We start from the raw sequence: 26220 nt of genomic DNA, 5'->3' as shown, positions 1-26220 counted from the left end.
TCAGTTGATCATTGGCATTTATGTCTGTTCAAAATGCTATGGGATTTTGCCTTTTAAAATTTTGCAAATCAGAAATTGTGGGAATTTAGTGATTTTTATAGTTATAAATCTTCCAGGAATTATTTTTTTTAAAGAAAAGTAACTAGAAAAGTCTGTCCAAAAGCTTTTTTGGCACTCACAACCACATGATAAGTATCGATTTGTATGAGAGATTTGTTATGTTTCAACATGTTATCATACGACATTAAAATGTTATATACCTGAGTGCTCTCTCGAGCAGTTTTAAAGCAACAGAAAATATTTTAATGTTTATCTCTCAAGAAACTTTGGTGCTATTTTTGTTGAGCATATATTTTTTCGCCATTTCGCTCGCAAACGTGCGTCAGACTGTTGACCTTTCCATACAACAGATAGAAAAATTCACATAAGTAGGTTTAGTTTAGGACATTCACCCATAGGTTAAACATTTGGTAAACAAAACAATTACAATAAGTATTGTCATTAAGTAATCCCAGTTTCTGTTATTAATACTGAAAATCAGTCAGTACGGTAATTTTAGTTGCGTTCGAAAAATGATTCAGTGAACAACAAACGATATCGCAGAAGCAAACTGAAATTCTACGGTTACAAGGAATTATTTGAATGAGTGGTATGCACCGTCAGTAAAATAGTATAATCCTCGACCTAAGGAGACGTTTTCAGTTTTGGGTTGTGGAGATTGTTGGGTTTCATTGAAATCATGAGCCGATCAACGTTAGACCACCATTGAAAACCTGGAAGCATTAGACGGCTGTTTGGTTCTAGTGTGAGGCTGCTCAACAAACTCATCCACGATTTATTTATTTAAACAAGATATCCACTATCAATATTGAGTCACGGTTTTTGTCATATATTTAAGTTATTTCTGCTTCGAAAATACTCTCTAAGTAAACTTATTATTGTAAAAATTGAAAATTTTACTCCCTAACTTGTTCTTTTCCCTCATAATTTTATTGATCAGGTTTGATAAAACGATTTCATCTCCTAAGATGTCATTATGTAAATGCTCAGTCGTCAGGGATCATGATTCAATGTAGTCACTATAATCTTCTGTTATAATTTGTATACAACTTGTATTGTTCAAGGAAATATGTATCAGTAGGGCAATTTTGAATTTTATTTTCATTGCAGCCAGTTTAATTTTCAACATACTCTTTAAATACATAATACACGGTGGGATGCGATTGTTTTTAGTGTACATTAATATAAAATCGGCTGTTGCTTTGGTTGCAAGTTATGTTCCCACCGAAACCGCTGGACCTTTCCATTTTCCTGACTACCGTACAAGTTATGCTAGAATGTGATATATCTTTTAGTTCCCTTGGTGAGCACTTAAATGTATTGAAATTATCAAGTTTAATTGTATGAAGTTCAATTTCATTTACCTATGATCAATTGGTATTCAGTATTTGCTACTAATAATTTATGATGGAGTATTAGTGTATAAAGCAAAAAAAAATGATTCCCATGAAACTGGGGTACTGTCTGCTCAATGTTATTCAGGGAGGAAAACTGATCAATATTTGAAAATTAGTGATGGGCAACATGAAACAATTAATGTATTTGTTATGTTTCTTAAGACAATCAAAAATGTTTTTTTTTCTTTTTACCATGAAGTTCAGTTATCTAATTTTTGTCCAGTCAACTCGAGAAATCGCTTTTTTATCTATCAAACATGATATCACCTGTCAATATAATTTAGATCTATTCATAGATTATTAAAGGTAACCTGAAATCTGTGAGATAAAATCTGGTGATAACACATAGACAACAGCTTGATGGTTGCTTGATTGAGGTGGAATAATTTGATTACAATTACCTCTAATATATCAATAATTATTCAGTTATTTAAAATGATAAATTTTAAATCGTTGATAATGTCAACAAACATGTTAAAAACGGAAAGTGAGTGGTTATCAAGGTCTATCACTATGTCTACAAAAAACATGTTAGGCCTCAAAAAAAATCTTGGAATTAAGGTTGCTGAAATTTGAATGAACTACGTAACATGGGTAGTGTTTCTACAACAATAAACTGAATACCCTCCTTCAATTAATTTTTAATGTTTTTGAAAACATTTGGACGACAACGTATGATTCCTTAGTGGAATAGCAATTGCTCTGTAGATGGGTTTCGAACTTTATTTTACACAGCCATTTACATTTACATTTACTCATCCAATCTTTCAGTAGAATCCAAGTATCAAATCAAAAGTTAACTGGCTAGTGGTGACAAAATGTTTTTAAATGGTATTTTCTTATTAAGTCATAGGAAAATGGATACCATCATTACATTTTAATTACTTGTACCGTATAAGGTTTCCCTTTCATCTGCACAAAGTTTTTTCACTGGCAACAGAAGGTGAGTCGGTCGTTACTGAGAATTTTTGTTTCATCTGATTTCGTATTTGTATGCCGTATCTTTAGAATATTTCTGTTATTTTTCTCATTCGAGTATGAAGATATTAGGTGGGATTGTTTCTAATTATAAAGTGAAGTAACGAATGTTGAAAAAGTATCATGAAATATTCTCACGCATTACTGTTTTTTTCATACCTTCATAGATATGTTGGATAGTAGTCGGTTTTAACGTTTGTTTTGCATGCTTTTCATTATTTAATTTACTCAGTTTGAAAAATATTTTGCGAGTGTAAATGGTCTTAATCTATCCAAGAAAATACGGTAAATGAAACTAAATACATTCTTCTGGTATGATAGTATAAAGATTCTTCTTACATTCTACTTTGAGTTAAAATTTAGCCCGACTGATCAGACTGGAACACAGTGAGTCCACACTAAAAAGCGATTTTATCTATATAGAAAGTCATGATATCTTCTACTAAACCTAACATGGGTACTTCATGGGGTATAAGGTCAATAGGAAGACTCAGCATTATTTTTTATGATAATGAAGTTTTGTTAGGACCTGTTGTCTGAGACATGTATACAGGCCGTGACCAGTGGAGTTGAAGCATTTCGGGTATGAGGCATTTACCCACCGAAGACAATGGAAGATGTTTGCACACTCTGTTTAGATATCAAAGTGATTATTATGGTCAATGTATAATAATAATCATCCTTAGTATACTTAATTCATTGCGCTTTATCGTGGATTGGTTGAAGAGAAACATTAACACCATTGGATTCCGGTTTAATGGCCTAGAAGTTAAGCGTTCACACGGGATATGGAAGTTTCTAGGATCGACTGCCGTATGCGGGATCGTGGATGCGCACTGTTGAGTTGTCCCATACCAGGATGGAATGGCTGTCCAGTTCTTCTTGGTTTTCGATGATCGTCTAACATTGATAGGTTCACGATTTTAGTGAAACTGGTTTGTGAGTCATTTGGCTTCGAGTTATCACTTTTTAGCTCTTCTGACGGGTAAAAGTTTATTAAAACCTAGGTAGTGAAGAGTTTCATAACTTTTTCAATACAAAACTATCATTCTTAACTAGAAGAATGGTATTTTAGTGGAAGCATGCGTATACATCAATCACGTTTTCACCAAATTGGTTAATAACGTATCACGCACTGTCTCTGACTAAAGTACTGGGTATTTTCACCTTTCTTCTTGCATCCAATGGTTTCTCTGTCAGCATATCACATTGCTCATTGGTGAAACATCCGCTTGAAGTTTAGCATATTTCAAAAACATGGTATGGGGATATTAAATGCTTACAAATACGTGCTTAAACTAAGGTTTCTTCAGATGAACAAGATAATACAAAAGAAATGTTTGAAACACTATTGAATAAGTCTAATTACTTTCGGATAACAAGCTATTTTTGGGGCAAAATATCTTCACTACATTGTTTAGGTCTGATCTAACAGCTGGGATTGTAGACGGAAGTAATTAGATAACGTCTTTATTACGTTCTAGTTATTATTGTGAACTGATAACTGTTAAGACAAATCAATGTGCTTATACAAGAATAAAGGAACTTCGGATTAATTGACAACTTTCAGAATGTTATTGTCTTTAAAAAGTATAAACTCCGACATTTCAGAGCTCACTTTTATATTCACTAAAGCAAGACAGAATGAAATAGTACTCCGCATTAGAAACATTATCAGTAATTTATTGTAAGGCGTTTGAGATTGTTTTCAACGTATTCGTTACTACAAAGCAGTTGATAAGTTACAGAACAAAACAGCCTTTTTTATCAACAAATCCGATTTCAGTATCTATTTCGAATGTTTTAAGGAATATTGTTTCTTTAAAATTACTCTCCTTATGTACTAAGAGTATTTTGATCACTCTGACTCAGTTTCTGAAATACTGAAAAGATGGATTTTCATTACTACGCATGAGATGAATTTTAATTTCACGGTTGAAGTAATCTTCAAATTTATTTAAGTTATTCTTAAGAGCTAAAATGATGAAAAAATTCAATTAATATATCCGTCAAGTTGAGCTTCCAAAACATCTTTGACGCGGTATTAAAATTTCTTTGAATTAATAAATCATTTAGATATGTTAGCTATACTGTTCTGTTCAGTTTGAAGAATGTTTCCATGGTAAACTCATATCCCATCTAGAAAAATTTCAAACTAGATACACGGTTTATGTAGGACTGTCAGTTCACATTATTGAGTCAAAAACCATGGTGAAACAAATACTTAGTTCTCTCAAGTCTTAAGGGGCTCTCCATTTAGTGTGTCTGTGTTCTGATATATTGCTTAACGCATTAAAATGTCTTTTATAATTATTGTTGAATATCAGACTGATTAGAAATAAGTTGGATCAATAAACAGTTAGTGCTTACAAACTTGATACTACGTTGCTAAATTTTAGTGAGGGTAAACTAGTTGCGAAGTGATCTTTTAAGATTGATGGTAGTTGGAACTATAAGTTACTGGTAATGAAACCTAATGGGCTGAAAATATTAAAAAAGATTGACCTTTCCGATAATCGCGCCTTCGAAATAGACACTCAGCTAAACACTGTTTATCAGTAGAAGTTTCATCACACTCTATTAATATCAGAAACGTTGGATTCATCAGACTGAATGTCGTTAGCGTAGCATGTTTTAAAAAAACTAGCAAAATATTCATTATTAACAAACTTGAAGGTAATCAAATAGTTCGGGTTTCTGTGGAACTTAAACTGTTCAAAAAGTTCACGAAGTATTTTCCATGGAATATAAACCTGCTATTAACTATATTGACTTATATGTAGGACTATACAGTTTACACAGTCGTGAAACAGAAAGAAATATTTGTTTTAAGAGTGATTTACCAATCTTCCGATTCAAACTATTGATAGAAAAAGCAGTAAAGCTATTTTCAGAATTATGATAAGCAGTGTCCAATAAAATGCATTCATGTATTATATAGCTAATGATTAAGAGTTTCTTTGTGTCTAGTGCATACTGAGCAGTTACATACAACGTTTACAGAAGTATAACCATTTTTCGTTTTACAATTATTTAAAAATCTTCAGTCGTATCATTAGGAATTCACAAATAGCTTAACCATTTAAAAGAATAAATTATTTTATGGTTGACGTTTCAGTCAGTTTTCCATTTTCAAAGAGTTGGATTTTCATTCAGACAAAAGAATTATTTTTTATGGCTGAGATGATTCAATTATTTTATTTCTCAGTCAGATTTCTCTATTAATCTCCTGTTTCAATAATTATTGTAGTTACTGAATTAGTTAGTAACCATAGTAAATCAGTAGTCTAGTGGATTAGGCACGGCTGTTTGAGGCAGTAGCAGTCCATTCAAGTGTAAGTGTGGACGTAGGGGATTCAATTACATAAGGTTGATAAATCTTAAACAAGACTAAAACTACATTATGGATTTTATCAATACCCAGCATCCATTAATGTTGCAAACTGTTTAGAATATATACATTTGATCATAGTAAAATATCAAAAGCATGAGTATTTGAGTAAAGATAGGTATAGTAAGTCTACATTGAATAACATGTTTATGTCAGAACGATATGTTTGCATTTCTGGTTAAGTTAGTTAACTAATCTTGACGTTGGATTACTGTTTTTGAAAACGTCCCTAGGGATCACATGAATGATTAATGTATATGGTCATAATGTCACGTGAATAGAGGTTTTGAATGTTCACGGAGATTTTCAGATGAATTTCAACGGATATGAAGCATGACAAAACTTTTCCTACCCATTTTTCAGCTATATAACATAATAAAATGATTTCTATAACTCGATTAAGTTTCTCTTCATTGGGTGACGCTTCGGAAAGTTGCCACATTTATGTATTCAGCTTTAACTTTAATATGCAGCATAATTAAGTAGACTAATCAGTTCGAAATACATAAACATCACAAATTCATATTTTTCACAACCACATTTTCACTTCATCGTCAGTCCGACTGCCATCCAAGAATCCAAAATCTTACCTATTAGATAAACTATTTCAATTTTCACCATTTACAAAATGTATGGAAATTTACAATAACCAAACTACGTTGCTACATATGACTATATATGCTGCGGTTAGAGACTACGTGAAGTGGCCATAGCCTCTGGGTTCAAACTTTGCTTTAAATGAAAAATAAACTACAAAACGTATACGAATCTCGATAGGTAAAATTTTGAAATTATTTTGAAGAATTTGAATCGTAATCGCTCAAGTCCTTTATATTTTGCTGTAGTTTTCTAGAAAACAAAATAGCCTCTCCACATGAATTTTCACCAACAATACTTTCGTTGGAAGTTTTTAAAATCGAGAAATGTCGTTGGTTCTCCAAAAACTAGCAACACTGTCAGCATGTCAGAGATAACTATGTTGACTTCGAAAACTGATGATTAAAATGACTACTTTTTGACTGATTATCTATTTTCTTTCACTTTTTTATCAGTCGACTGGATGGATTGTTTATATATGAAGAATCTAGAAAAAATGCTTTGAGTCGTTTAATTCCAGCATGGTGTAGAAGAATGTCTGTTTTTTTAATTGAGAACATACAATGTCCAAATTTTTGCATTTATTTACTTAAAATATTTTATTATGTTTGACGAATACTACCAGATTGGATAGAACATATATGAAACAAGGAATCCGTCAGATCACTGAATATGGGTTTCTCGTAACTACTATTTCTGTTGTTAGATAATGCTTGGATAGTTATTAATCCATACTATATTTATACCAGTACATTCGGAGGGCTTTTCAAAAAATAATGTTACAGTTCATAAATAAACCTTCTTTGAGTACTAAACAATGCCTAAAAAGTATAATGACTGATATATTCAATATCATTCACTAATCTATGTTTAACACAATGAGAGCGCCTATATATAAATAAACTTCATTACTTTAAACAAACTATGAGACTATCATAATGACTTGTTGGTCAAGAGTCAAGTTTGTTTACTTTTGTTGAGTAACTTATTATATGAGGACAAATATTATCATCCAATGATTTTCACTTCACTGTTGGTCCAATCAAATCTTAGCCAACTAGAATTTGAGATTTGAGATCGACATATAAACTCGATACACTGTGAAATTTCTTCCAAAATACTTACAAGAACAAAATATGGTTTAGTATCCGCCTTTAACGTTCATTATTAAATTAATCTATGACAAATCTACCTCATTCCCGAGGAACTTATTCATTTGAATCACAACAATGCGAGATAACAAAGAAAGAACAAAAATATGATGATGGAAATATATGCTTTGGTCCATTACATCGTTACGTTCACTTAAATGATGCAGCGAATTCACAAATATTTACATTTCTCTTGCTACCACATCTTTTATGTGGTTTAGTTAATTATGTCGAGACGCAAGTTTTCCAATATGCTGAACACGAATGGTTTGTAAGATTCGAAAGGACCGATACGCATCTAGGTTTTTACTTGGAGTTGATTACGCAGAAATCCGAAAATTGTGAAACTACTTTGATAACATCATCACAGATACCAATCAATAAATCAGACCATAATGTAGCTAAACGTCCAACACAATGGAAAACTATTACGTTAGATTTTGAATTCACTATAAAAAATCGAAATTTTTTCAGTCAGAATGAGTGTTTTTCCAAATCGAACTGTACATTTACACAAGAAAGCTGCAGACATGGACGTAAAAATGCCATAGATTTGTCTACATTATCGTCAAAACGTTTTTTATTTGATGACGGCAAGTGTATTATAGAATTAGGGTTACGTAACCCTCATGTATGTATAAAACTACAAGCAAACCAAGTTGAAGATCCTACAAACCATATGTTACTTAAAAAGGGTAGAAAAAGAACTCATAATAATGGTTCTGTTGTATTAAGACGAATGGATAATGAAACAATCACATTTCCAGATACCATTCATTTTGAAACTGATCATTTTTCATATGCTGGTGATACATGGGCTCTTACCATTGACATTGAACCATATCGTGACGTGTTGAAAAATTTAAATTTTGACAGTGATAATAACCACGATGTATGTGCAGATGTAGAAATATGCTTAACAAAAACTTCACAGCATAAAACAGATAATTACACATACTATGATGTTGAGAAACCACTCGGAACACAGTGGACACGACTACTGTGTAATGCGTATTTACCAGGTGAATGTCATACAGGGCTGATGAAGTTTTTAATAGGATCACAGGGGTGGCCATTGAAAGCACATTGTTGCACGTTTGACGAACAAACAAATGAAGTAAAACAACAACAACTAAAACAAGGAGAAAAAAGCCGAATCAATATTTTGAAATTTAGTTCGTGTGAATACTTGGAAAAGGGTGAAGCACGTACTCATCAATCAGCAGTTGCTTTTCTTTTAAGCACAGTTTCATCAAAATTCTGTATCACATTAGAAATGATATTTTATGAACGATTAACGGTGGTTAATTTTCCTATCAATAATCTTGACAATTTTAATCATGTTGACAGTTGTCTGATAATGGATCCATTCTCACTTCCATGGAGGCTGTTTCTGAATAGATCATCACGTTTAGCGAGAGTAGGACTAATTCCGGAGCAGAAAACAGATTTGCAACATGAACCAGAATATATGAAAATTAGTGAAAAATCGTCAAAAATACAAGACAAACACTCTCACTCAGAACGGAGCACTATACCAATAGGTTATCTGTATCTCTTTGGTTGTAAACTTCGTATTCGAGGTTATCAATCAAACAAAAATAATTCTTGTGTTATTGAACCAGTTGGAAAGGAAATTTTACAAATCGCATGCAAAAAGTCGGATTTCTATAACGAATCGCTGTCACCTAACCGATTTCAACATTCTGGAATAAACGTTCCCCAAAATAATTTGAATATTCTTCTAATTAGAAATTTGCCGAAATATTTACTAAAAAATAATGATGCTGAACTATTGCAAAGTTTGTGTAATACTAGTGTTATGGACATAGGTAATAAAATATCTAAACGTTTGTTGAGGAAAGCTAATCAAATTAGTAGCGTGCAGGTGGCTATGGAAATAACATGTCAAGAAGTAAGTGATCCAGTCAATTTTTGTCGGATAAAAGATCGCTGTTCATTCAGAAAAATGTTTTTTTTATTTTTTTACTTTTTATCGGTTTGACCCACTTGAGTGGATAAAAATGCACTGAGTATTCTAATGCATACATACTATGATAAAGTCAAATAAATATGTGCTACGCAACCGCAACAGTAGACATATGATGAATAAAGTTCATCACTTTTCACGTGAACGTAAGGTCAATCATATGAATATGGACTTCCAAGTATAAGAGCTTCTTATATGAGTCACAGCAACATGGGATGTGAATTCGATGGGGAGATTCAGCATTATGTTTTATGATAATGAAATTTTGTTAGGACCTGTTATCTGAGACATATATACTGGCTCAGATGGAACAACAAATCTTGTTGAGCTTCGTTGGCTCCATTTCGATAACTTCATACTTATGACACTACAACCTTTATTCCATTATATGAAATTCCACATGTCTCAAAATCTTATCGTTAAACATGTTTCCTCTTTTATATCTGTGGTCATTTACTATCAAAAACGTAAGACGCATTAATTATAACGCATTCTAGTTGAGTTGCAATATGGCATAGAAAATATATATCAGAATGTTGCTTGTTCCCTAAATGTCTATGCATTTTGTACCAGTTTGGACTCTATACAAATACTTTACCTCAAAACAAACAGATGATGACTTGTTTTATATGCAATCACAATCTTACTAGAATTAACTAATCGTAATTCGGTTTGTTATCTTTGTATTTCTCATCACTTTTAACTGCATTCAATGACCAACTAAACCGTTCTGAAAAAAAATGGTAATAGTTTTCAGATGAATCCTTTGTTAACCCAAATTCTTGTGAAGTCGAGCTTCTTGGAAAATATCCATATATAACCTTCTACCTTTATCAATAACACATTTTGTCATCACTGAAGACTTAATCGGTATGCGATCTACTGTTTTTAATCCAAAACGTTGACTATTTCGACTGTAACTTTTACATCCACACCCTAACATAATATGTACTGCAACATAATGTTTATGGCTTTATAATTGTAGATATTGAAGAAAGGGCTGTCGAGACCAATTGTTTCTTTGAATATTCTTTATTTTTTGAGTGTCTAGATAAAGATCCTACCTTGAATCAGAATAATGAAATTTGTGATTTGCATTTCCTCGACATTCGTCCTTATGAAATTTCACTTTCAATACGCTCACCATGTGTTATAGTTATCTTTCCAGAAACACAACCGACTTTGCCCATGTTTGGTTACATTGCAACAACCTATCTTTATTTTATCAAGTAATCTCTAGTCCATAATCAATAGATTAGCTCATAATTTTTTCAAACCCAAAGAATCTTTGATTCTTCACATCAATAGACATCTGAAGCGTAAATATCTGTGTTTTAAGAGGAAATATAAGATTAATTTTAACCCGGATTACAACGTCCACCTCAGAGGAAAACCAAAATACTGGATTGAAATCCAGTAGTTGTATCAAAACTGCTAGAAGTTAATAATGGAATTCTAGGAAATCACGTTTTTTGACGAAAACTAAGATTAATCAACCAAAGATGTAGTGTAAACATTATATATGGTTTAAATAAGGTGAAGTGAAATATAATTCAGAAGCGAGTAGCACCACTTGACCTAGCTGATTTTGGTGAGAGTTCATCTAAGCTTAGCCAATCATGATTTTGTGAACAGTCATTTAAATGATTTAAGAGATATCCATGTAATTCATGAATTTAAGGTGAATTTTTGATATTATCAGAAGAGGTTATGTGGATATTTTAGTAATTTTATGGTTTAATTCATGAGTCAATTGAAGCTAGACCACTATAGAAAACCTGGAAGCACTGGACTATCGTTTCATCCTATTGTGGGACTCCTCAGCAGTGCGCATTCGAGATCCCGCCTAGCGAGTTTCGAACCCAGGACCTACCATGAGGTATTTCCTGGAGTTCTAGTGAGAAGCAGTAACCAGTGGAGTTCAACCAGGTCTGTTGGGAGATATCAACTCACTGAAGACAATTGGTGAACGGTTGCTCAACTTCGTGGATCAGTTGAAGTTGGACATTAACACCATCGGATACCGGCTCAATGGTCTATCGGTTAAGTGCTCTGGCGTGAGACTGGTAGGTCCTGGGTTCGAATCTCGCGAGTGCGGGATCTTGGATGAGCACTGCTGAGGAATCCCATAATAGGACGAAACGGCTTTCCATTGCTTCCAGGCTTTCCATGGTGGTCTAGCTTCAATTGACTCATTGATCTCAACTCTATGAAAAAATAATTATTATTTATCTACAGCACCAATTGTTTTTACATATTCATCGAGATTTCATTAAACTTAAACGTTATAGTTCGCTACTTTAGTTTCCTTTATAATATTCGTTATTTTGGTGATTAGCAGAGATTAAACTATAAACTTAGAAATCATCCATGCGTATCAAGCTAAGCGGTTATAATATAATCACATATTCAACCGATCAGTTCTCGATGAGGAAAGTAGGCGTATTTCTAAAGAGGGTTAAAAAATCAGTTCCTGGCTAAAATACTTAATCATGAATAAAACTATAAATTTTCGTAAGAATGTTCAAACAAAACTTGAAAACGAACGATTATATTATCTTTGTTCCATTTCAGTCCTTGAAAATGTCAACGTCATACATTTCTTGCGATAAAAAGAATAACATAATTTATTAATTTTGAGCAAATGTATTGATTTTCTTTCTGAAATATAAATGACTTTTATCTTTAAGGACTCTAATTTACACGTCAGTATACTCTAGACGACAATGTTCAAAATATTTTGTCATCGAAATTCACGTGATTTAAATAGACAAAACATATATGTAAAGAAAATATACTGAATCAATTTGTTTTTCACAAATCCCAATTCCATTCATCATTACTAATAAGAGTTCTAAGTTAATTCCACTTAATACCCTATTTAAGTTTCAACTTTTAGTGGAAAGTTGAAAGACAAAAATCAGTTGTAAAAAGTGAACAAAAGTCAGTAAATGCACAACCAGATCTTAAAACTTTAAAGCTATGGAGAAGAGAACGAAAATCGTAACAAAAATATGAAAAATTTCTTTTTTTCTAATAAAGTGTTTTTTCAGTGAATTTATTTACCGCATTTGTTTTGATATTTATTTTGTATTTGTTATATCTTGTGGCCGAGTGGAAGCCCCGTTAATAAATGACGTGATAAGACCGCCAATCAGAGAGCAGCAAATTATCGATTGAAACAGTGACACACGAAAACCGTACGAGCATTCTAGAGCACGTATCGGTCCTGCTTTCTGCCTAGCCCAGCCAGTTAAGTCCAGAACACCAATAACAGCCTCTGCGGTGTGAATCATTGTATTTCAAACATACTGAGTTTATATATCAAACAGACTGACCACATCGTACCAATAAAATAGGAAATAACATTTGTACAAGATTTAGCCAAATGTGGCTGTGAATGTGGGAGGCAGCAATTAATAGACTAGAGATAACTCAAGAATGGTAAATCGTATAGTAATAGTCTATAGGTCAAAATGAAGCTTATGATAAGGGGAATATGGATATGAATATTTAGTTATTTTGCAATTATACGATAAAAATATGTGCATAATATTGATTCATAAATGGATCCCAAAGTTACCATTCACTATTGTTATCGGGATATAACAGTATTTTCCAACACAGAATTGTAATTAATAAAATAGTTTTGCCTGGAATGGAATTTCATATATGGTCAAACAGAATAGCTATTTTATCATACTACATATTGCTACGTTCTTGTGTCGATGTTTCCTAAAATTAAAAAGACCCATGTTTTCTGTTACCTGAGGAACAATAAGCACTATAAACTGAACTATATAAATCTATATGAAGAATTTACCAGAGTCGTGTAGAAATATATACTCAGGATATATTTCAAAACAGAAGAGTTGTCAGCCAACAAGTTTTGTTACAAATCAACCATTATGTTAAATATAAATATTTAACACAATAAATATGGTTGAAAGATACCTTGAATGATCAGTATCAAGTTTTTAAAAACTAAGATTTATTTAAAATACTTAAGGTTAAACACGATGGATCATTATTTTCATTTTCACGATTCATTAAAAAAATTTAATTGATCTTCGAACAATAAGTATAAAGTCGGACGTACTGATGTTACGCCAAATACCATGAACACGCAGTTTATCGATTACGGTTTTCATGATTTGACTTTTATCATGTATTTGTATACTACCGAAGATTTTAAAATGTGCATATAAGTTTACAGGACCTGATCAGTGGTAAACATTTTCTAACACACTGTAGATGACGTAACTGATGAATTTATAAGTATGTTAACCTACAGAGACATTCCAGTTAGCTCTATGAATAAGATAATTCTTGTGTTCTCTCTATTTTTTAAAAATGACCTTTTAAATGCATCTAACGAACATATTTTGTACATGCCGCAAAAGTGTATTTATTACCGTAAATTCTCTAGGGAAGCAGAAAAGTAAAGATCATTACATACAATGCAACTAAAGTTTACCGATAACGGTTTTAACTCAAATGAATTCCAGAAAAGCATTTCTCTTTTGTTCTTTGTTTTTTCCACAGTTAACTGAGTCAAATATGGGAATTTTAAATCCTAAAACAGGTACTATTACAATTGAAATTCAGTGGTTGTTCAGACATCAAATATACATCGATACACTTTATCAAACAGATGAAATTGGTGCCCGCCAATATCATCAAATGAGGTAATTAAAGTTATGGTATTATATCATACTTTAATATTTGTATGTTTAAACTTATCTTAGTGACTGTTCATTATGCTGTTGTTTACAGTTAAGGACAAACGCATAACAATTTTAAACTAAAGTCCTTCAAGATATTTTAATTTATAAGATGTAAAATGACCAGTGGCTTGTTTAAAAATCTGTGCTACTATTTTCTAATAGTTTAACTATCAACAAGTTAACTAGTTTCTCTTTGTTTTAATGATGATGTCAAATAACCGTATAATTTGTTCCTGTGTTTACACACAACAGTTGCAACCTACCAGTTTATAAAACGCAATAAAGTTTAATGAGGCAATGAATTATCTAGGATTATTCATTAAAAAGAGTAAAGTTAGTGTCGATCGCGGAAATACGGTTTTCCAACGGCAGATCACTCTTAGGAAAAGTGAGTTATTTTTTATTTCTCCTGAGCTTAGCATATAATGTAATCGTAGTTGAATTGTAAATCAAGAATCCTGGTTAAATGATCTGTTTGATAATAATTTGTTACTAACGAATCTCAAGATTTGTCGTCAGGATCATTCCACTTAAAGGAAAGTGTGAAGTGGTTATGTAGTTATGTTTGTAAATATAAATGGTGACAATCTAATTATGTAAGTATTAGTTTTTTGAGCGATTTTATAGACTGTCTAACTCTGAAATGCATTCAGAAACACTCGAACAAACATAGTTACCTTTATATTGAGATGATTGCGGGTCACACAACCTCATTACCCAGATAAATTCATTGAATTTGCCTCAACTTTCCTCATTGGTTCAACTTTAATCGTATTTGTCGATTTTAATCCACGAGATTGCAGTTTTCTCTCATCACCTGGTCCCCAAAATCTATTCAATCTCCCTATTCATTTTGATGCTGTCTTAAGTCCAACTTTCCTTAATGACTTCAGAATATGCAAGACGAGTTCATCTTAGTTCCGATCATTATATGAATCGTGTTTTGGTAAACTTATATTGAAACCCTAAAATTTATGCACCTATCATCAAATGAGAAAAGTTAAACATAGAAGCTACACTTAGGAAAACATCTAAGGTCATAAAACATGTCTAGAATGACAATCTCTGATTTATTTACAAATGCTTCGTTGCAAAACATTATTGATGTTATCACTTGTTATCCTAAAGTTCGCATTAATATTTGTACTCATAATGAAACAATTTTAATGAGATTCAATCGAGTAATCCCTCGAAACTAAGAAAAATTGAAGATGTAATACGAAAGGCTAAAAAGAAGGAAATTCTACTGGAATTTGACGGATAGATTTTGTGATACATCAAGAAATAAAGCCCCTGAATTTAATGTTTGCTCGAAAACTTTTTTCATGTAACAACTCTTTAGGTCTATAGGATCAGTTCAAAGGGCCTGTAGACAACAAACGGATTGCTGATGACACTCAGATGTTTGTGTTCTAAATAAGTTTATTATGCGTCGAAGATTTCATTTTTCTTGTCTTATTTGACCGATTTGATAGAAACGTTGTTTCCCAAGGTTTACTAAAAATGTGTTAAAAGTTGGAAGTTTACTTAAAAACCACTTAAAAATACTTTGGATGCCGTAGTTGTCCTGAATGTTCGAAGAATACTGTTTTATGAATATTCTTTCTGCCCTTCTGTTCTTTCTTCTTGGATGATCTGTCATTTTCCAAAAGTCTGCTTTAATTATGTAGAAATCTCACCGCATGTATGCCAATTTTTCCCTAAGATTGGTTTGAAATAAATCAGTTCATAGCACAAATTCTTACTTGGTTAATTGGAAGATGTGTTACGATGCTAACTATCCATTAGAAGGAAAGGCAGTTTAGAATGAGACTTTTGAAGTGGATTACCAATAGACGTTTAAAGTTACAACAGTTGTCACTAGAAAATCATATTATATAAAATTCATGCTATCACTAGCTGTAATTGTTTTCGACTTTCTTAATGATGGAGACATATGATTGAGGTTCGCTCTTGATTATTTTCGAGATGCATATTATTAATACAATTAGTTTGTAAATATATAAGTCTGTTTTACATGCCTCATACACAGAATACTACCGCGATTCTTAGTAATAGCAAGATAAGTTGAAGCAACCTTTTCACAAAGAGTTTATTGATAAAATTGGTAGATTAACCTGTCAATTCCTTTAAATAGCGCTTAAGGATTTAGCTGCTATGCATAATTATTTTTCTGAGCTGAAGATATTTGGAAAGACATGTTTCTCTGAAAAAGTGTAATACTTCATTGGACTATGATACCATTATATAGTTCTATGAAATCCTAAAGTATATTCACTTGTTCTTTACATCCGGTACCTAGTCTTTCAGTAAACTAAAACACTTTGAGATGGTATTCCAAGCTTTAGTGAGAACGAGACGTCATACAATAAATCTAACTTTAAAAATTTGTTTATTTTGATAATAACTGAATCTTAATGACATTTTTAGGTATCAAGAAAGATTCAAAATGTCGAGACCAACTATGGTAAAAGTAAATCTGATATGTTCAATAATATTTTGTAAAATTAGTGATAAGGTAATCTTAGATGAACTTGACAGATTTTTTTCAAAAAGAATACAATTTAGTGCCGTTAGTAAAGTAAGGTAGCCGCCAAAAACTATACAATAAACATAATATGTTTGATTTAAAAAATATGGGATGTTGCAAAATGCTTTTTACAAGGAAAGTGGTCTGGTTAAGTAAAATATGGGCTGAGGCAATGAAATGTGAAGTTATTTTCAAAATTGATAACAACTTTTATCAGCCTACAACGAAATGAAACATTTCTGGGTATTACTCTTCAAATCATCAAACTGTTTATTAATCATTATAGTAACATATGGGAAGTGCTCACCAAAAACGAAAAACATTAACCAACAACTGATCAATAATCCTCAGTTTGGTGTTAAAAACGACTCGTATATCTATTTTGAAATCTTTGTTCCTTTAATATTCATAATAAAACTCCTTTGATTTCTTTTTCCAAAGCATTTTCCCTATGTGTTTTCAAATTCATGTATTTCTGGGTTATGTTATATAGTCGTTTCGTTCACTTGTTAAAAGTGCTCATTTTAAGTCATATTGCTGATAACGAGAGCTGTGAAGTCACTTATGAATGCTAGTTATTACTCTCAGCGAATGAAAGGTGTCACTTCAGTTTTTTTAGTCTTAAAAATACTAATCCACAGGAACATATATTGGTCCTTATCATAATCTATATACATATTATCGATATGTATTTTTGTTTACCAGAAATTGGATGATCATTAAATCAATCACTCAGTCAGTCACAACGTAGGAACTGGTACATATGTAGATCGGTTCAAGTCGCCATACGTCATTAGCAAAGAGAGATGAAGTTGTCAGGTTATTTCCTAGAATATCAGAGATAGTAACGGTGTCAGTGTTAATAAAAAAAGAAGATCGTAGATACGACTCGGAAATAAAATACAAATTAGTGAAACAAAAAAGGTTATGAGGAATTTAGAATCTCAGGATTTGGGGGGAAACAAAGAATGGCTGCGCGTGAGCCAATGAAAACGATTTTGATTCATACCATTCAAAGTCTCTAACCACTGGTAACGATAATCACACACACCCCAACCAGGTGGTATACACCTGTTAACGTGGCTAAGTCCAATTATCAGTGACTACATGGACTGATACCATGTTTTGATAGTGCCGCCCTTAGCTTTCTTGCAGCCCACTCCTAAATCAAAAATCATCGCCCCTAGAGGAAGGCGGTGATTGGAGAGACGTAATACATGTCCCAACCACCGCAGTTGATGAAGATTTACTACTTCATCAATCTATTTCCTGTCTTCACCTAGTACTCTGTTACTAACACAGGCTTTACTTACCGTGTTGCCCCAAAATACACCTGCAGTGCCCCGTCGAAACTTGTAAAAGAATACCAGTAGCCTACAAATATCCTCTACTCTTAATACTCACGTTTCACATTCAAAACAGAAAGAACTGCTACTCAGTGAACTCCTCCTTCGGTTGGAGGGCGGATACCTCGCCTATGCCGTGAGTTTACTTGGAGAGAATAGGTAACTGAAGTGCTGCTCAAGGCCAGTCCCCTGTTGTTTTGCCAGCCGATCCGATCTCCTGGAATTAGGGTGGATAATAGTCCTGTCTTATTTTGGGATAGTTTCACTAACAAACGCATCTTTAATACATGTTTCTTTGATAAGTCTGAACAGTTGTCTACTGTTATCCATCACTATTGTCTTTTACATCTCTTCCGCTTTTGTTACCCACCACTACTCACAATCATTACGTAAATTTTTTATTAACCTATGTCTAAGCTGCCTCCACTCCTCATCGTGTTCAGAACCAAATGGGATAAGTTTCCAAGAATCTACCAGTTCTGTAGACGGGGCTGAAATCCATGGATTTTTCCAAACCTAATGATTTAAGTTACTGGTGGATATCACTGCTGTTCCCATAACTTTTTGGATATCATGCCAAGCTATCATGGGGTGGATTTCACTTTTACAGTTAACTAACTCCTTCTCTAGTTGTTCGTGAAATATATTCTTAACTTTCTCATGATGGAACTGGTCTCTTGCCGTGGTTCTCTACCTTCAATAAAACAAAGACAAATGTGTGCTCAAACTAGAACATGATATGTGTCTAAACATATACTCCAGAATTAACAACAGTTGCATAGAGCCTCTTCAATTATAGCTAATAGCAATGTTGTTTATATTGTCATATCGGACAGTGTTTCTCCTTACGTTTAAAATTAATTTTTGCTAGAAATAAAGTTCTCTGAGCATAGCTGCGACAGGCGGTCTGTTCGCTGAGGCGCAACACCGTAAGAACTGCCTAAGTGCCTAATATCCAAGATTAGTTTTTATCAAATGATGACTGAGAAAAAATGATTAGAGAAACTAAGGGGCACTGATACACAAAATTTACTAATGTGAACCAGTCAAAACAAAAACAATCAAAGATACAAAACGTGTGTCTGAAAATATTTTTTTAAATTAAAAACGCCTTAACGACAAATTGAATTTACTTTTTATTGCGAAGCATTACAAGATGTTACTAGGGGAACTAATAATATTTTTCAAAAAAAGGGATCAAAACTTATTTCTCAGCATAATAAATAAAGGCGTGGCACATACGTGGGAAAACGAACCTTTGTTGAAAAATGTGATTGAAGGCATTGGTTTCATACTGCGTTTTTTATACGAATAATGAAAAATATATTATGAAAATAAAAAAATACGGTGATACATAAAAATACGAAAATTCCGAAAAGAAAAACTTTTTTCGGTGAAAACGACTAAGAAATAATCCATGAACAGTTTTAAGTTAACATGAGTTCATCCGTATTTGACCTTTTCTCTGTAAGATTGTCATGGATACGATGCGCAAAGAGAAGTTGAAAGGTCTAATTCATGTTTGTAGCTTCCAAAGTTTTAGAATTACTGATCTATAAATGGTCCGAAATTTCAGACAGCATAGCATTTTTCATATATTTTCCAACTATTACGATTAGAGAATAACATGGTGGGTCTAACAAAGACAGGAAATTTCACAGACAGTATCTTAACCTCATTACTACAAACCAATGATACTCCTGAAACTATAAAGTTAGTATGAAAACATATATTATGATGTGTGATTTGCGGCTCCGTTAGCTAATAAAAATCTTTGGGACCCATACTATTCATCATTCGTATAGGGTAATACAATATATTTTAAATTCTTACTAACGTCTTAAAATTCAGCAGCTCTTATGCAGTCGACTGACTCACCGTTTTCGATTGCTTTTTGCTAGCTATCATCTACGCCCTAAATGATATTTTACTTATTTGCTTTTGTGTTCGTGCGTCCTAAACTTGAGTACTGCATACAAGCGGCTAGCTCCAGTTTAAAAATGATAGTGAGCTTTTGGAAGAGGTTCAGAGAACAGCAACTAAGCTGGTTCTCGGAATAGCGAAGCTCCCGTATGATGCTAGGCTGGTCAAGCTAAACCTGTTCCCGTTGTCATATCGAAGAACTAGAGGCAACTTGATTACAGTTTTCAAATTGCTTAGTGATAAATTTGCACCTGATATGTCCTCATTTTTCTTGTCTTCTAAAACAGAAAATTTACGAGAACACTCCAAAAAGTTCACAATCCCAGGACAAATTACTTGTCAACTGACTATCGACTTCCCCATCGAGTCATCAACGAGTGGAATTTATCATCTCAGCACGTGGTTGGGGTTCCGTCCGTCGACTATTTCAAGAGAAAGTTGGATCAACTGAGAGACCACCATTGTTAGGACTAACACAGGCGATCAAGCCTCCTTCTTTTTCCTACTGAAACTGAACCTAAGCATGATAACAGAAGTGATGGAAGAAAAAGCTCTTATAGGCTGGGGCTTACCTGTGAATTATTCCGGACAATTAACTGATTCTGTTCCAACTTTATCACTCCACATTACGTAATAGATAAATCAAACTAACATTTATGGAAGCAAATGTTCTTTCTGTTAGTGATTGTTCTACATTTGAGTTGAAGATAAATTTTATTCATAAAATTGACCTACTACCCATTATCTTAGCCAATATGTATTTAGGGCTCAGCAGATTATCAGTAAAAAACCGTATATTAAAGGTTTTATATATGGATTGTGAAGATAGTATTGGTATTGGTATTACATAAGATTATCTGTCACTACTTGACTGAAGATTAACATAGATCTATAATGTTTCGACGCCCTTCAGACCAGTTCAGAACCTACGTACACAATTAACTCATGTTCAAATCAACCAGACAATAAGTGAAGGCAAGGCTGAGTAAGACAATCCACAATAGTACTAACAACCCTTCATTATTTATAAGTGAACGGAATAACCAAAAGAGGAGTATACATACGTTAATCATAACTGGGTAGATAATCTACTTACTAAATCTCAAACACATTTGAATACATATTATTGTGAACCATTAGGACATCGTATCATCTGACTGGTTTTTCTCTGTATGTCACTACCTAAAGTGATTTCCACGTTGTCGAAATAAAATGAGCATCATTTAGTATTCGAATAAACTGGTCTGGGTTTATTTCCTTTTTTGATTAGATTAGATTCTTTTTCATCAAACTTTCGTTCCTCAGGACATGTGAGGAACCTTTTGTCACTAACCAGCGTAGTACGTCCATTTATTCTATTAACATTACCCCTGTGCAGGTTTGAAAATCATTCTCTTTAAAAAGAGCTTGATTTGGTTAGTCTTAAAATAGTGAATTAACCAATAGTAGAATAATCATTATTGTTGTATTTTATCGTTAAAAACGTTATGTATTACCAAAGTTCTAGATTCTAACAAACAAGATACAGAGAGCATTAAACTAATATAATATGGAATCTATCAACTAATTATTCAATAATTCTTGTGAAATTTATCTACATTTTTAAAAAATGCTAGTCTTTCCATTGAATCAATAGCATGATCTTACTAAATGAAGTCCAGGTGAGAGAACCTAAGCGAACATATCTTTTTACAGTAATAATTTCTGAACTGGTATTCATTATAACGGCTGAGGTTCTGTATTTTGAAAGCTAGATTTTTAGCCTCTGAACATACAGTTTAAATTCTCCTTCACCTACATTCTTTTAATTAACCGTCAATTACTAGTGTATAACACAAAATACCCTTCTAAATTAATATTTGCAAAATTAAATATAAGTGAGAACGAAGATATGTGATCAATTATGAACGAAAATGAGATTCATCAGCGTGTCGACATAATTCGGAAATCAGTTTAAAATAGCCAACAAAAGTTTCATATTCGTAACCACTGAATTCCTGAACGCAAATATAGCAGCCACCCAGTGGTATTGTTGTTTATTGATTCTTAAAGTACTGGGTAGATATTTGTCTATAACTATAGTTGACCAGCTAACTGACTGATTTCATCTCTTTTGTCTACTACTACTACTTTTAAAATTGTGTTATAACTTTTTAAGAATGTTTGAAGATATTGTTTTATTAAAAGATTCTGAGTAATGATGTAAATATAGTTTAGCAATTTTCAAGACCATTGAATTGAATGATAAACTATTAATAATATCATTTCTTTTTAAATTCGTTAACCACATAGTTACTAGGAAAAATATCATCTAATCCTGCAAGAACAATTATTTACATATCTTAATACCATCGTATTTTACCCATCTAGAGGAACCACCAATGATTTAGATGAGTTTCTAAATTTATACTTTTTGTCCCAGTAAACTTTCAATGAGTGTGTTCAACATTTGTAAGTAGTATAGCTAATTTAGACGAGAGTTCTTATATAGTATAGCTGTTGTTATGAAAAATACTTTATCAAGTTTTGTTCAAAAAAGAGATACACTTAATTGTCTTCTGTTTAATTTACACTAACCACAAATAAATCGATAAATCCAAGACGGATATGGAAAAAATAGTTTCTATCCATTATGTTTTGCTCGGTACATTATTTAACAATTTTCACTTTATTTTGGAGTTAATTTGTTGATACACGATTTAAAGGCTGAAGGATATTTCACGATACCAATCCATTAATTACAGGTTTTTTTAATTTTATTAATTTGACCAGAAATGAACTAATAAGAATCACTAAAGAAAAAGATGAGTTAGAAAGACAGCTTATGGGTTTCCGAATGGGTCTAGTTCAAATTGATTCGCGTACGCATGGTCCAAAAAGTATGCTTCCATTGGAGTCCATTCCTGGTCTAGTTGGTCATTCAAGAACAACTTCTATACCATCAGGTGAAAACTGGCAAGACTCCAGTCGTTATAGTGAAAAAAGCTGTGTTACAGCAACCGTGTTACAAAATGAACAATCCTGTGTCCAATGTGAAATATGAATATAATAGTCAACACACAAAATCACATGCGACATTTTCACCATCAAACTATTCTTCAGATAAATTTAAAATTTGCAAACCGTATGGTTCATGTTCAACATACCATATGGAGAACAATATGAGCCATAGTTTGTTAGACTATGAGTCGTTAGATGAATCGACCCCAAGGGCATCATATCCTATATATCAACCAACTTCAAAGCAACCCCTGAGTTTCAAATGTGGGTAAGTTACAAAAGCCATAGTTTAGTTTCTCTTCGTGTCTTTAATATATCTGAATAAATAAAGATATAGGAACTAGAGTAGTAGAGTTTAAAATAAGCATTTAACTGGTCAAAACTACTACTTAAATAACTAAAAAATATTATCAATTTAAGAAATAAATTAAAGTAAAGAACTTAAAATATATGGATTTTTCAAGTATTGATAAAAATCAAAAATGTTTTAAATTTTTTCCAACGTTGGTATTATATTTTATGACGTGTATTTCGTCCTTTTAAGGATTCGCTAATTGAATGTACCTTAGTTACAACGGTAATGTTCACTGTCTTGAACCTTGTACCTTCTAGTTTAAATGCCAGCGCGTTGTCTACAGAGCCACTGATCTTAGTTACCTGTTAACATATTTAAGGGGTATGCCCATAACTGAGAGAACTGGACAAAGGGCAGTGAGAAACTGAGGCTTACTAAAGACAATGATAAAATCAAAAACACAATAGAAACCTTATAAGAAGAGATGAATGATGGCTAGTAATGGAAACCAGGACGCGCGTTCCATCCTACTTGGGATTCGTCAACTGGATGTACCTGCAGTCCTAAACACCAGTGGAAAGATTCAAACAAACAACACAAAAATGGATGACAATAAGAACCTGTTAAGTAAGTAGTCTTATTCAAATATAGGTTTTACTGTCTAGTCAACGAATATTGTGTATCACTGAAATAGTGAAAATACAACAAGATTTTACATTAGAATTATTTTACCGAATGTTTTACTGATCAAACGTCACACAGAATCCAAACATGATTTTGTATTTTGTCTCACAAGTTTTTTGTACAGCGAGTGAGATTCAATGTAGCCTCACAATGGATCATGTTTGAGTGGCACAAAACACGAAAATGCTGATATAACTGCATAAAACTATGAACACTTACCGTAATTTGTTATTTATACTTGGTTGGGACGCAAGATTCCCGAACGAAGTCTGATTTTCTGTAAGACTATTCACTTAGTATCCTAACTACAATATTCTGTGTATAATAAAAGACTCGAAAATAAATCATGAAACTTACTTGGATGTGTATTTTATTGATGATATTACCAGCTAGAGCTATCGCCTATATACGGGTAATTATTTACTACCATTTTACTTCAGTATTCATCGTCTCTTGGTTAAGAGCACTGGATAAATTTTTGAGCTGAATACATTTATTAGGATGCAGTTTATGCAAGCTATTAACTCAAAGAATGAACACCATTAAAAGTGGCTGTGAATAATCAACCGTAAGTTACATCTTGTATTCATTTGTTGCTACAAGTTGTTGTTACAAAGCAACATAACGTAAAGATATTTCTTCATTATGTCGATTGACCAACTGTCATCAAAATTATATATATATATATATTCTCCAAGGAGAATGAAAGCATCATAACAATAAAGCTACTTAAAAACTGAACAACAAAAGATAAAAGTCAAAGTCTGAATCCAAGATCCGTGTCATCAAATCCGTCAGGTTTCAATATCTGTCAAGGAACTTTTTTGATTTTATTGAAAACAATTCGTCAAAAACTTTAATAAAAGGTCAGAAGTGTGTTTTTCTTGAGACAGCTAGATTACGTTTCTTTTGAAAAGAGAAATGACTGAACAGAGGATACTTCATTCAGCTGAGTATAGTACATTAACGGTCAGTTCGTATAGAGAACAAAAAGATTCCTCATTTCTTTTCTGGAAGCACCACTATAAATAGGTAAGCCCTGTAAGTCACTGAACTGGTTGATTAATTTATTATGAAACACTGGATTAGGTCAAACAAATTGGAACTGAAATGATAATTACCTCAACAAAAGCCAATAATTCGCATTTTAGTTCCGAATTAGTTCAAGTCGCAGAGACCTTGAAAGGTAATAATATTAATTATAATGTTAATAACCTTGCGTCACAAAGACACAGGAAACCTAAGAGTATCATCTTGCGCGTGATAAGAAGATTTAAACACTGAATCTGAGTCACAGTTAATAGAAAACTCATATTTCCAGAAAGCTGCTGATAAAAAATTGGTTTTGAAATTGACTTTTAATCACCGAATAAAAAAGCCATCTTTCAGAGTAGCAAATCCATGGACAATCTTATGAAGAAAATAAATCTATTATTACTATTAGTTTTTATGACTATAATTCATTCTGTAGTTTTACAACATGAAGAGGATTTACTTTTCAAATCAGTTAGTTAATGACAATTCGAATTACTCATAATTTTTTTGCAAGCTCAGTCTTCAAAACATCTTTCTGAACTAACTTGAATGTTGCTGACTAGCTAGACAGGTTTCATCACATTTTTTGGGGTCAATGCTCACTGGTTTGAAAGTGCAGTGAATTCCGCAAAATATAGACTACCGTAAATGGTCAAAGAGTAAGATTCATAATTTCTCTTTCTCAGATTCAAATTACTCATAAAAGTTAGAAGGTATTAAGATAGAAATAGCGGGAGTATGAAGAGTAGTAAATAAAGTTAGGTATAATCAATATGATAAAATTTCAATAGAAAGTTCAGTAATTGCAGCTTAGCAGTAAATCTGTTAACCCATAAATCTTGTGACTTAGTGTTTCTAAGAGGATGTTAATATGAATGTGAAATATGTTTCAATGACTTTTGTGGACATTTTGAATTATAAAGATATCTAATACCTGTTTATCAATGCACATTACCATATAAAACTAACAACTGAATATCTGTTCTAGTAAATCTGGCCGACACTTATTTCGTGATACTGTCTTCATTCAAATTAACGACTCTTAAGTTTGTTATTGATCCTTTCAGGTTATTATCACCTTTATTATGTTTGAAAATTAAATTTTTAAAAACTTAG

The 26220-nt window shown here is 32.6% G+C and overlaps 3 protein-coding genes across 3 annotated transcripts; all 3 read left to right on the top strand.

The window, feature by feature from the left end:
* Nucleotides 1-9045: 9045 nt before the first annotated feature.
* Nucleotides 9046-9579, top strand: Smp_188230 (hypothetical protein; the record flags this gene model as incomplete). Its single annotated transcript, XM_018788669.1, has 1 exon — nt 9046-9579. One exon carries the CDS (start codon nt 9046-9048, stop codon nt 9577-9579), a length of 534 nt encoding a protein of 177 aa, XP_018654189.1.
* Nucleotides 9580-14124: 4545 nt separating this feature from the next.
* Nucleotides 14125-22288, top strand: Smp_096420 (hypothetical protein; the record flags this gene model as incomplete). The annotated part of the gene is made up of 2 exons (XM_018788668.1): nt 14125-14252; nt 22249-22288. The coding sequence occupies 2 exons, from the start codon at nt 14125-14127 to the stop codon at nt 22286-22288; spliced, it is 168 nt and encodes a 55-aa protein (XP_018654188.1).
* A 638-nt stretch (nt 22289-22926) lies between these two features.
* Smp_175060 (hypothetical protein) lies at nt 22927-26220 on the top strand (the record flags this gene model as incomplete). The annotated part of the gene is given in 3 exon segments (XM_018788667.1): nt 22927-23130; nt 23135-23358; nt 26172-26220. Coding segments are annotated over 3 exon segments (477 nt in total).

The sequence above is a fragment of the Schistosoma mansoni genome, chromosome W (genome assembly GCF_000237925.1).
Source record: "Schistosoma mansoni strain Puerto Rico chromosome W, complete genome".
NCBI classification, from domain to species: domain Eukaryota; kingdom Metazoa; phylum Platyhelminthes; class Trematoda; order Strigeidida; family Schistosomatidae; genus Schistosoma; species Schistosoma mansoni.
The sequence above is the reverse complement of the archived record's forward strand: the minus strand, read 5'-3'. Positions and strand labels throughout refer to the sequence as shown.